Source organism: Theropithecus gelada, chromosome 4 (assembly GCF_003255815.1).
Source record: "Theropithecus gelada isolate Dixy chromosome 4, Tgel_1.0, whole genome shotgun sequence".
Lineage (NCBI taxonomy): Eukaryota > Metazoa > Chordata > Mammalia > Primates > Cercopithecidae > Theropithecus > Theropithecus gelada.
In genome coordinates, this window is record NC_037671.1 from 9,511,468 (window position 1) to 9,524,492 (window position 13,025).

At 41.7% G+C, this 13,025-nt stretch overlaps 1 protein-coding gene across 1 annotated transcript in view; it reads left to right on the top strand.

The window, feature by feature from the left end:
• Positions 1-13,025, top strand: part of LY86 (lymphocyte antigen 86) — a 64,254-nt gene that overhangs the window by 31,046 nt on the left and 20,183 nt on the right. The window contains exons 3-4 of the mRNA XM_025383130.1: positions 2,442-2,528; positions 3,822-3,950. Of these exons, the coding sequence (XP_025238915.1) occupies positions 2,442-2,528; positions 3,822-3,950 (216 nt within the window). The remainder of the gene's footprint in view (positions 1-2,441; positions 2,529-3,821; positions 3,951-13,025) is intronic.

The following is a 13,025-nucleotide window of genomic DNA, read 5'->3' on the forward strand; positions in this document are numbered from 1 at the left end:
GCTCCTATTTTCCAGGCTGAAAGAAACCCTGGGACAGCACAGAGATACTTAGGAAGGAGTCCAGTGAGCATAAGACAAGAGGGCTCTTTCCCACCCTTAGGAAAATTAGTGACTGGACCAAAGGGGTTTTGATCAAACGAAAGTGTACTTACGTTAGATTTGCAAGGCTGAAATTGCCTAGTGATCATTTCCATTGCAGATATCATAGACAATGATGCATCTTCCAGGTCAGCAATGTGGATGATAAGACTGTCTGGAACACTATCATTGGCAAATGTGAGCTCATAGCTAAGCTGAAATGGAAATCAGTTATGAAACAGAACTACCAGATGCCATATGCCTGCACACAAAATATTCTGGGCAATCTTACAAATCAAATAAGTAACATATGTAGTTGAGGTTCTACTTTGTGAGTTCCACTGCATAATACCAGGGAGCGATTTGTTTGTTTGTTTGTTTTTAACTCTGGTTTTGAATCTTGACTCTGACACTTTCTAGTGTGGGGATCTGGATAAGTTAATACAACATCTCCCAGTCTACATTTTCATAACAGTAAAATGAGGTAACTCTGACCTATCTCTTCAGATTATTATTTATTCTGCAAGTCTGGGTCCTGTCAGGAAAACGAAGACCATATCAGTTATTTTAACAGAGAGAATTTGACATAGGAAGTTGGTTAGAGAACCAGTTGCTGGAGAACCAAAAGAGCAAAGAAAGGACCGCTGAGGGCTGGGAGAGCAAAAGGCAGAGGTTGTGGGGATTAGAAACTGGATGCTTGACAGAAGGACCCTATGGAGCTGAGACAGACTGCTAAGGAAGGGGTAACAGCTTCTGATGTGCTGTTATTGCAGTAGCTTAGGGCTCCACAGAGCTGAGTGTCAGCTGATGCTGGGAAGGTGCAAAAGAGAGCCAACTGGAACCAACTTCCACTGCCAAGGTGCTGGTCCATCACCAGTGACACTCCCAGGAAGTACTCAAGAAGGAGTAAGTCCCTTCTTCAACTCCAGCATCCATCTCCCTGCTATCTTGACTGGCAGACAGCGAAGGAGAAACATGATTACCGAGAGCCCAGTTAAAAATCAGAGGAAAGAGGGCTGGATTTGGAGCTGAGAAACAGCTCCAGTACACGGCCCATCCATTCACTCAACGTGTACATTTATGGAGTGCTTACTGTGTGTCAGACTGTGAGGCTGTGAGACTCTCTGCTAGGTGCTGGGGAACCTAGAGAATTAAATGGAAAACACTCATAAAGTACAAGGCTCGGCTATTAGTACAAGGTAATCCTCTGTTAAAAATAGCTCTCCTGTCTCCAGCCCAGTGGGAAACATAAAGGAAAAGGAAATGGAAAACAAAACAAACAAAACAAAACAAGAAACTAGCTCTGGCCTTTAATAAATGTCATGTTTAGATTCAGTGTTGCAGGATAAGCCATGTAGCAAAGTACAGAGTGATACATGTTTGTACACTTACCGAGAGTGCCAGACATCACCATTTTAAAAATTCAAGGAACCAAGAGAATATTTGGGGTCAGGGAAGCCTTCACAAAGAAGATGGGAATGATCAAGACCTGAGGATTTAGATAATAGTCAAAAAGACTAAGACCATTGTAAATGGGAGAAAGCACGCAAGCAAATCAAACATGGTGGGAATGTGCTGGTGTGTTGGTCTCAAGGAATGGAGGATGGATTTATGATGTGGAGGATGGAAGTTGGAGCCAGTCACTCATTTCTGGACTTTATTCTGAGGCATAGATAAACCATTGAAGCTTTGTGAATGAGCAGAAATTATATGCAGAAAATATTATCTTTATAGCTTCATCATATCTAGCACAATACCTGTACATAGTGGAATATTTTTTGGGGGAAGTATTACATTAAATGGGATGAGATGGGACGGGATGGGATGGGATGGGATGGGATGGGATGGGATGGGATGGGATGAGATAAAATGGAATTACAAAGGCAGATCTTAACTTTGAAAATCTTTTAAGAAAATATTTTAAGCCTAAGTAGTAATGTCTACTCAAGCTCTCCTAACTTTTGTACCTCCCTCTGTTTTGATAATAATAATAGATACTTTATTAAAGGCTCTATGCAATCCATGAGCAATTTTAAAGCCAAATGTTCAGGAACTAGAAGAATTTGGGCAATGATAACATTTTTCTATGATAAAAACGTTAACAAGTAAAGATATAACCCAACTAGCAAGACACTGTTCATTCCATGGATGGAGGCCCTGTTGTCAGAGTGAACATGACGTTGGCTTTGAAGACACTGGGGGGAGCTGATGAAAATATCACAGGCTTATTTTAAAAAGTGTTGGGCAATATGCTTTTGAATAAATGCAGTAATTCGTGTGAAAACAATGTTGGTGCAAATTTTGAATATGTTTGCAGAATATACAATGTACTCACAACTAATCTATTGTTTTCTTCTTCGCAGATCCATTACAAGATTTTGGCTTTTCTATTGAAAAGTGTTCCAAGCAATTAAAATCAAATATCAACATTAGATTTGGAATAATTCTGAGTAAGTAAAAAAAAATGATTAGCATGAAATAAAACATTGCACAGCCTCTTCCAACTCCACACCCCCAATGACTTACATTAACTATAATGACTGGCTAAACTGCTGTTCCCTCACCACTCTCTAGAATTAACACTGTTTACATCTTCATTTTCAAATCTCTCTCTAGGTTATATCCAGGTAGGGTAGAACTCTCACTTAAAGCTGTACTTTTGTATTAAAAAGACTCTAGGCACTCATTTGGACGATATAAGCATCTGGAATCAGTATACGCAGCAAAAAAAAAAGGGGGGGGGAATATTTTGAGATTAGCTATTAATGTCTACTCAGGATCTCCTAACTTTTTTAGTTCTCTCAGCAACAAATAAATCTACTACCAGCAGTACGGTTTGTCATTTGTGTTATTTTGTACCCCAAATAGTTAATACAAATTCTTAAACCTTGACATAGGCAAGGAGGAGATGTAATATTTTCTCCCCTACCCAATCAATAAGCTAGAGCACTTTCTGATTGTTTAATTTTCATCATATGATCATGCAATTATAGTCAGTCAATATATTTGCTGTAGCTACTAGACTATCTCCTTTTCCAAAACAGTTATATCAAAATCAAAGTAGAGAGGTTTAATAAACTTAGCATGTGGAATCGTTCCAGAAAAGTGGAAGTAACATTCACAGAAATCAAGAACTCTCACGCAACTTTGTATTTCTAGAATCTTATCCAGTATCTGGACTCTAGCAGCAGCTTGAGAAATGTTATGGGGAGAGAAGAAGAGAGAAAAGAGAAATGGAAGAGTGGGTGGAACATAAAAGGGAGGAATGGAGAAAAAGGCAGAGAGAATTGGGAGCCACCACCATGGGACCCACCGAAGCTTCCTGTGTACCTGTGCTGCAATACCTCCCTGGTGACAGCAGCAGGTGTATGTAGGCGTGACCACACCCCACCGCCATCATGGGGAACAAATGATACTCTGCAGCTGAGAAATTCCGGAAGCCAGACCTGCAGACTTCACATGAAAAGGCCATAGCACCAGGGTGGGGAGCTCAGCCGATTAACTACCTTGCTCCAAGCAGGTATTTTCAGAAACAGCCACCTTTTATACCCCGGGTCTCGTCATAATCCCGCGCAGCATTGCCTAAATGCTGTTTTACTAAGGAAAGAAGTAAACTGTTCCCCACGCAGAGCAGATTAATGGAAACAAAAGGTTCTTTAGCTCATGCTGCTGTATACTGTGAATGCCTTTGATACACAGTGAAACACACAGTAAGAGTAAAGCTGTTCTTCTCTTTCCTCCAGGAGAGGACATCAAAGAGCTATTTCTTGACCTAGCTCTCATGTCTCAAGGCTCGTCTGTGTTGAATTTCTCCTATCCCATCTGTGAGGTGGCTCTGCCCAAGTTTTCTTTCTGTGGAAGAAGGAAAGGAGGTAAGCCATCTGTCTTGCTTACTGCTTGCAGGGGCCTGCAGAGAGATAAATGCAAACTTGCATCTGAGGCCAGGACACCCAGACCAGAGCTCTGTCTCTGCCCCTCACCTTTGGACAAGTTTATCCTCACTTATCAGCATGTGTTGCATAAAAATAACAATAAGGCCCATTCCATAAGGCCTACCTTACAGGGCTGTTGTGACTATCAAAAGGAAATGACGCGTATGAGATGCTTTAAAACAGTACATTGTTACTGTGAGTAGCAGCATTTTATTTTATTTTATTTTATTTTATTTTTTGAATTATATTTTTATTTTTTACTTTTGAAATATCTTTAAGAGTTATTTAAAATTATTCTAAATCTCATAGTACCTATGCTTTAGAAGACTTAACATACTGTATTTTTAAACTTACAGTGCAGATTTTCCTTCTTTGATTCATTCATAATATAACAAATGTGTTTGAGACCCTGCTGAGGGCCAGGGGTTGGTAAATACAGAGTTTTATGTAGAATACATAGACGTAAGACATAATCTCTGCTTTTAGGGGAAAAAATAGTGGTAAGTGACAGATAAGATACAGTGTGGTATTTGCTGTTATTACCTTTAAAGGGCGACTGGAGCATAGAACATCTAAGCCTGCTTGAAGGAGGCTGACGAACTCTTATTTTATATTTTAGTCTGTGTCTTTCGCTTTAAGTTGGAAATGTGATGCTAATGTTGGAAAATGTTGCTATACTTGTGTTTGGCTAGAGACAAGTTTTTTATATTCAGAATTAAGTTTAAGTGTGGCTTAAGGGAATTGTGTTCTTACACATCTTTAAAACCTCTGTTACCTCTGTTTTATCATTACTGTTATTCAATTATTATCTTTGAAATGCATTTCTTTTTTTTTTTAATTTATTTATTATTATTATACTGTAAGTTGTAGGGTACATGTGCATAACGTGCAGGTTTGTTACATATGTATACTTGTGCCTTGTTGGTGTGCTGCACCCATCAACTCGTCATTTACATCTTAGCAAACTATCACAAGAACAGAAAACCAAACACCGCATGTTCTCACTCATAGGTGGGAACTGAACAATGAGATCACTTGGACTCGGGAAGGGGAACATCACACACCGGGGCCTATCATGGGGAGGGGGGAGGGGGGAGGGATTGCATTGGGAGTTATACCTGATGTAAATGACGAGTTGATGGGTGCAGCACACCAACAAGGCACAAGTATACATGAGTAGCAGCATTTTATAAACAGGGCTGGCAGCAGAAAGAGCCAAGAGCTTCCAAAAATCCGTTGCGGTTCAGAATGGTTCCAGGTTTTCCCTCCACAACTTCCTTAGTGGCAGGGTGTCCTGAACGTAGTAATGGACTTCAAAAAAGAAAAACAAATGAAGCTTATGATATGTCACCACCTTTCCCAACGTGGGTCATTGACTAACAGGGGCATCGGGTAGTTACACTAGAAGTAGAGAGGCAGAAACCCCATTACATTAGCTACCTTTTCTCCAGTGCACCAACCCTCTACTCCCTGCCTTACAGCCTTGAAGAAAGAGAAGGTAGCCTTCCGCCACCTGTCCCCACCTCTCCTTTCCTCCTTGTCTTTACCACAGCTTCACCAAGGCCCTGAGATGCTTCCGCGGTGTAGTTAAAACCTGGCTCTATTCTCTGACTGTCCTTCCCCAGGAGTGGTTCTCTCCCAGCTGCTCTCCCCTCCCAGGGTCTCCTTCCTACTCCCACTGGCCAAGGCGGGGCATACTCCCAATACACCCCTCACCTCACATCTCAGAAATACCCCTTTATCTATTTTCCCATTCAAGAGAGCTAGAATTTTAAACAGTAAAGTTCCTTGTGAAATGAGGCAATTACTCCTTTTAAATGAAAGATCTAGGCCGGGCGCGGTGGCTCAAGCCTGTAATCCCAGCACTTTGGGAGGCCGAGGCGGGTGGATCACGAGGTCAGGAGATCGAGACCATCCTGGCTAACATGGTGAAACCCCGTCTCTACTAAAAATACAAAAAAAAACTAGCCGGGCGTGGTGGCGGGCGCCTGTAGTCCCAGCTACTCGGAGGCTGAGGCAGGAGAATGGCGTGAACCTGAGAGGCGGAGCTTGCAGTGAGCCGAGATCGCGCCACTGCACTCCAGCCTGGGTGACACAGCGCGAGACTCTGTCTCAAAAAAAAAAAAAAAAAAAAAAAAAAAAAAAAAAGTTGTGGTATTCTACTTCCTAATCTTAAGTTATATTACAAAGGAATAGTAATCAAAACTGGATGGCATAAAAACAGGCACATAAAGCAATGGAACAGANAAAAAAAAAAAAAAAAAAAAAAAAAAAAAAAAAATGAAAGATCTAGAAGAAATTGGAATATCCTTCCTACACTAAGGGATGCAAACAAAAGAAAACAAGGAACTTAAGGGAGGATTGACCAGATGGAACCAGGGGAACTTTGCTGGGATCTGTAGAGGACAGACTCAGCCTGGCTCCCTCACCACCCTCGCCATCCCCGCCAACTGTGTGGCACATCACTGTATCCTAGCGTTTGCCATGTTGGGCTGTCCTGGTTTGCTCCCGTGTACCTTCCACATTGGACTACGAGCTTCTTGAGGGTAGGGTCATATCACCTTTGTCTTTTTATTCCCAGTATTTCAAATGTGGCTGATACATAGAGAGCTCTGAATACAGAGACACACAGAGCAAAATGCCTCACACGATGGAGCATTCGTACCAGGCCCTGTTATAAGAGCTTTCGATCCACTAAGTCATTTACTTCCCACACCAACCTTACAGGTTAATACTATATTAATATTCCAACTTTATAAATGTGTAACTGAAGGACAGAGGGCTTTAGGAGCTTGCAGCAAGTCACAGAGCTGGAAGGATCCACGGCTTGAACCCAGGCAGGCTGACTCCAATCTTAGCTTTAACGAATGAATGAATAAAAGAACAAACAAGACAACGAATGAATGTGTCTTGCTTTTGACCAGGGGTTTATTTAAAATTATCATTTCAGGAATCTTTCTGCCCAGTGATCTGACTTTGTTTCAAATTGGGACCTTTTTTTTTTTTCTTAGCTAGCCCACCTTAAAATGATAAGTCAGTTTTCCTCTCAACTTACTGGAGACATTTCTGATTAATCAAGTATATTCATGCATTTCCTCAGAATGATGAACTCGTCATTAGTCCGTCCCTGTTTAACCTTTTCGACCTGCCCTCAGCTGGGCCGACTCTGAATTCTTCACCCACAGTCAGTCCTTTCTCCCTTCTTCCCTCCCTCCTCTTCCTCCCTCCCTCCCTCTCTCCCTCCCTCCCTCTCTCCCTCCCTCCCTCNCCTCCTCTTCCTCCCTCCCTCCCTCTCTCCCTCCCTCCCTCTCTCCCTCCCTCCCTCTCTCCCTCCCTCCCTCTCTCCCTCCCATTCCTCCCTCCCTCCCTTCTCTCCCTCCTTTCCTCCCTCCCTTCCTCCCTTCTTCAGCTACATCTTGCTCCACCCCCCATACATACCTTAGGCATCAGCTTAAGGAATCCTTTGCCACTTTCTCTTCAGAGCCTGCATTTTAACACCTGCAACATTGTTTGGATGGTCCCCTTAGTATGTGTGGCCCAATCGCCATTTGCTTTTCATCCAGACCTAGCTCAAGTATCCCTTTCTCTCTCCGTCTCTGTCTCTGTCTCTCTCTCTCTCTCTCTCTCTCTCTGAAACTTCCTCCAACGCCAACAGATGAAGTGCTCCCTCTGGGTGCTCTGGGAGCATCATGTTCCTATTTCTGCTGTAGTTCTTATCTCAGATGGAACTGAATTTTATGGTTAGTGTGTGTGTCCCTCCCAATTAAATTTCAAACTCCTTGAAGGAAGGCATATTTCTTGCTCCTATCCGTCACTGCTGACATGGCAAAGAGACCTGGCACAAAGTAAAGACACAATAGATACTTGTTTTGTTGTATTTGCATGTGAACATATGATGGATTGAACACAACTTTACCAGTTCACCTTTAAAATGACTACTTAAGACTGCTTGTGCATGACATAAAGACATAACATGCATCAAACCCTAGCAGAGAGTACATTTTCCTGGTCCTCCAAGTATAAGAAAACCTTGCTATTTTTCCCTGTGTATGGTTTTAATAGGATTGATGAAAGAGAAGAGAGACGGTTCCCTAAATCAGTTTGAGGTGTTCAATTCAGTTTAGCAGCTCAAAAGGCTGGCGTTTGCCTTATTTGAATGCTGGGCAGCTCTGCAGCTATTTATTTGCTTTATTGCAATGGGAGTGATGACTGCATAGGCAAACTGAGAAGGTGGCACTGGGGAAATTGCCAGAAAACCTCATATAGTGTAAAATATCGTATAGTATAAAATTATCAGAAAAGTAATATATAAATGCTGCATGAACAAATAATTATGTAAACTACATAAGGCAGAGAAACTAAAATCTTAAAGTCAGAAGTTTTTTGGATTATTAAATTTTTTTAACCCACCCACAAACCTACTGCAGGAATGATTCTGTTCCAGAGAAGTGGTTAATACTAAGACCAGAAGGGGAAAAATGGCACCAGGAAGAACTAAAGTCAATCCAAATCCAAGCACAAGCTGCTGTTGACACGTTAAGGCTTGCTGTGGGGCTTGCAGGTCCTTCTTAGCAGAGCGGTGAGAAAACCTAATGTCCACTGTGGGCGGCACATTGTGGTGTCACTCGCAGCTGAGCTGTCTGGTATCATTGTCAGAGCATTACTATGCATTCCTCTGCAAACTGCATCTCGCTGGCTTTTCTCCAAGCCAGATAAAACTACAAAATGGGTCAGACTTAGTGAGACGGAAATGTTGCCTCCTTTCCCTCTGCCTTGTCCTCAGCTAGCTTTAAGGCAAGCATCACATTGGATTCAAAGACGAGCTGATGCTCTTTCAGTATGATTACTTATGCTATGATTGACAATGTGGGGGAAATAGCGTATATGGCCAATGATAGGGCACTGACTAAGTAGGTCATTATTCAGCCAAACAATGGTACAATGGCTGTGATTTTAAAATGATGCTGTAGATTACTAAATTACATGAAAATATACTTGTAAGAATATTATGTGACAAAGAAGCATGCTATAAAAGTGTATTCACTGTTGAATCCTATTGTGTAAAATGTGTGTAAGTATATACACCAAAAAAATACTCTGAAAGAGTACACACTTCAGTGCTAAGAGCGCTTATCTCTGCAGATCTTTATTTTTGTCTTTTTCGGAAATCTTGCTTGCTTTTATGATAAATTTGCAAGGTTATTCTTTTAAATATTAGTTTATCATTATAAGAAAGAATAGAGAGAATAAATTCTGTTCCCCTAGGAATAAACCTAAGAGTTTTCAAAGAGAATGACAGCCTATGTAATATCCAGTGATATTTGTACTTGAATAGAAAGTTCTGAATCAAAGAGTTGCGTAGAATATCAAGGGATGATCTAACAGCCATCCTCTTGCCTGGGATTCCCACAGCCCTATTTACTCAGGCTGTGGGCTCACTCAGAAGGAGACAAAATTGGCCACAGTTTTACCTCCTGCTCTGTTAATGCTGCACTGGTCCTTCTGTCTTCTCTGATAGCATCAAGTCATTTAGATTTATTTGCTTTAGTTGATCGCCATGCTTTCAAACAGGTTCCATAGCTGCACATCCAATTTTAAGACAAAATTGAGCTTCACTGAATGTCCTTAATGACCACACCTAATTCTTAGCCCAAAGGAGGGAAGCTGCAGTCAACTCCCTCAATCCTCAAGAATAATAATGCCGATAGAACCCACGTGTGGTCCGGGAGCTTTGGTCTGGTCTGCGAACACCAAGCGTGCCCTTACCCCAGTGGGTCTCCATCTTGGTTGCACATTAACTACTCCTGTGCTTTCTGAAGCAATGACCACAAGCCACAAGTCGCTACTGAACCCTGAAATACAGCCAGTCTGATTAGAGATGTGCTATAAGTTTAAAGTACAGACTCAGTTTCAAAGCTTTAGTCTGAGAAAAAGAATGTAAAATATCTCTGTCATTGTTCCATGGTTTTATCATTAATATATTATTTTAATTATTTATCAGTGATAAGATATTAATATTATATTAAAATTAATTTCACCTTTCAAAATGTGGCTCCTAGAAAACATAAAATTATACGTGTGACTCTCTTTATATTTTTATTGGACAGTGCTACATTATTATCTCCATTTATAGTTTTGAAGATCCCAACATCCAGGCCATACCCCAGACCAATGAAATCAGAATCTCTAGGAGTAAGAGCCAAGCCAGGTGGTGACCAGAAGTGCTCTGTGTTGAGAATATAGGAGGAAAAACTGTTTTTTCCTATATATACCCTCATCTTAACAGATGAGGAACTTGAGTCTAACTTACCCAAGGTCACAAAGCCAGCAGGCTGTGGAACTGGGTTTCTGTCCAGCTCCAAACCCTTCTGCTGTGTATCTTCCATAAACGTAAAGAAAGCTTTGCTGGAGAAGAAGTAAATTCCTTTCAGCTCTCCACTAAGACAGTCTTTTTCGATTTAAAGGAAGGGCATAACAAAATTATAGAAACCAAAGGATCTTCTTTGGGCATAACCAGCCATTATTATAAGGCAGTGGTTCTCAAAGTGTGATCCTCAGACCAGCAGCATCACCATCATCTAGGAAATTATTAGAAATGGCAAATTTTTGGTCCCTACCCAGACTTACTGAATCAGAAGCTCTGGGGTTGGGGCTTAGTGATCTGTATTTTAACAAGCCCTTTGGGCCATGTGTTGGCAAACTTTTTTCTGGAAAGGGAAGGATAGTAAACATTTTAGGTTTTACAGACCATATGGTCCCTGTGGCAATCGCTCAACTCTGCCCTTGCAGAGATAATATGAAAATGAGTGGACATGGCTGTGTGCCCAGATTACATGAAGTGAGGTATGTCTATATCTGCTGCATGTATTTTATGATTGATTTGGCTTTGTTTAACGTATTTATGGACACTGAAATTTAAATTTCATTTAATTTTTACATGTGGTGAAATATTCTTCTTCTTTTGACTGATGGATCCTGCTCTAAGTAGTTCTGCGGCATACTAAATTTTGTGAACCACTGCTAGAAGCTAAGTCAGAATCCAGGGCTCTCCGCCAGAGTTACTGAGCACAGGTACGCTTGGGCTGTCACTCGGTGGACACTTGACCTGAGCTGCAGCATAAATTCAGATCCAGGACATGAAGGATAATGCTGCACCTGTGCTTTGACTCTGCTTTATAAGGCCTGTGCCAACAAATTAGATTTGGGGCAAAGGGGACTTAACAGAAATACTGGGCAGAGTGGCAGCTGGCAGGAGGAAGGGCACCTTAGGAAAAAGCCAGAGAGTGGCCCTGGTGGTCTCCTTCCCTCCCCACAGCTGCCAGGGACAGTCTGGAGGGCCATTTCATTTCTCTGTTTCTCAATTACTGCATCTATCAAATGAGAGTGGCCATAATTCATGATTGGGTAACAGCGGAGACTAAATAAGATATGCAACGTGTCTGATGCGTTAGGAATCACAGCACTGAGTCCCTGGGCTTCCTCCCCTACCTGAGGGACCTTGAGGCAGAAGGTAGAAGCATTTTGTGAAAACTGCAGGGCTGATTGATAAACTCTGGTAGGTCTGTCATAGAAACAGGCCAGAGGTGAGGATTCAGATTCAAACTGGCTCACTGTAGAGCCAGAAGAGCAGCCAGTCCATAACATCGCACACTGCCAACCTGCTCAGGATCCCAGAATTTCCTGACCAGTAACTGAACAAGTCTTTCACAGCTATGCTGTTCTGTTCTGTTTTGTTTTCTTCCTTTGATCTAAGGTCAGCCTCTAAAATTTTTATTTTCTGCCACTGGCTTGACTTCCACCCAGAATACATAATCTTAGGAATGTCTACTCCCTTCAAGGAACGTGACATCCATCAAAGTGTAATCTGTCACCCTAGCCCACAATTGTCTGACATAAGGACTTTTCCCAAAGTCTGGGCTTGTCAACACTCACCAGCACCACACATGAGACAGCCACAGCCCTGTCTAACTTGGAATCGGGTCAAGTTCCCTCCAGTCTCTTTCAGTCTCTGATTTATCAAGCGTTCAACACATCTTGATGTCCACTCTCAATGAGGTTCATTTTGTTCAAGCAGTTCCCTAGAATATCCCACATCAGGAAGATGAGAATAAAATGATATGTTAAATAGAGCCAAAATTTGATTGTAAGATGTACTGTGGCGCCTGAAACTCAGGTATCACCCTGGGAAGTAGAAGCAACATTTCATGCTTGCTCCACAAGCTCTACCCAAATAAAAAGTGGGGAGAAATGACCTAAAGGTGGCTCATGTTTGGACCGTCAAGAATATATTGTGTAGGGCCACAGAGATGTGAGGTTCTCAACTGGAAGTGAACCTGGAGATTTGGGTAAAGACTCGGATTAAAACCATAAAGTACATAGAATGAACACATGATTTTCTTTCTTTTTAAAAGTTGTTTTATGTTATTTCCAACTTCTATTTTAAGTTCAGGGGTACATGTGCAGGATGTGCAGGTTTGTTACATAGTTAAACATGTGCCGTAGTGAATAACTGCACGGATCATCCCATGATGATGCCTAGGTATTAAGCCCAACATCTATTAGCTGTTTTTCCTGATGCTCTCCCTCTTCCCATCCCCCACCCTCCAACACACCCCAGTGTGTGTTGTTCACCCCAATGTGTCCAGGGAACACATGATTTTCACACTTGATAATAAGAGACATGTCAACTGTCAAAGCTGGTTCTGGCCAAACCTCTGTGAGTTCTGACCAGGGTAGGTCAACCCAGGCAAAGTGGCCTTGGTTCCATAGCACCAAGTGAGTAATACTCTTTCAAAAATAATTTGTGTATTGATTCACAGATTGACTTGCAGATATCAGTTGTACACAACCTACTGCCAAAATCAGCTGAAATTAAAATAAAGGCTTAGGCGAGTTAGATAAACAAATTGTGTGTGTGTGTGTGCATGTGTGTATACACTGGGTGTGTATGATTATAAATGAGAGTATCTGTAGGTCAAGGAATCTTCTTTGAGACCTTGAAAGCTGTGACTGATG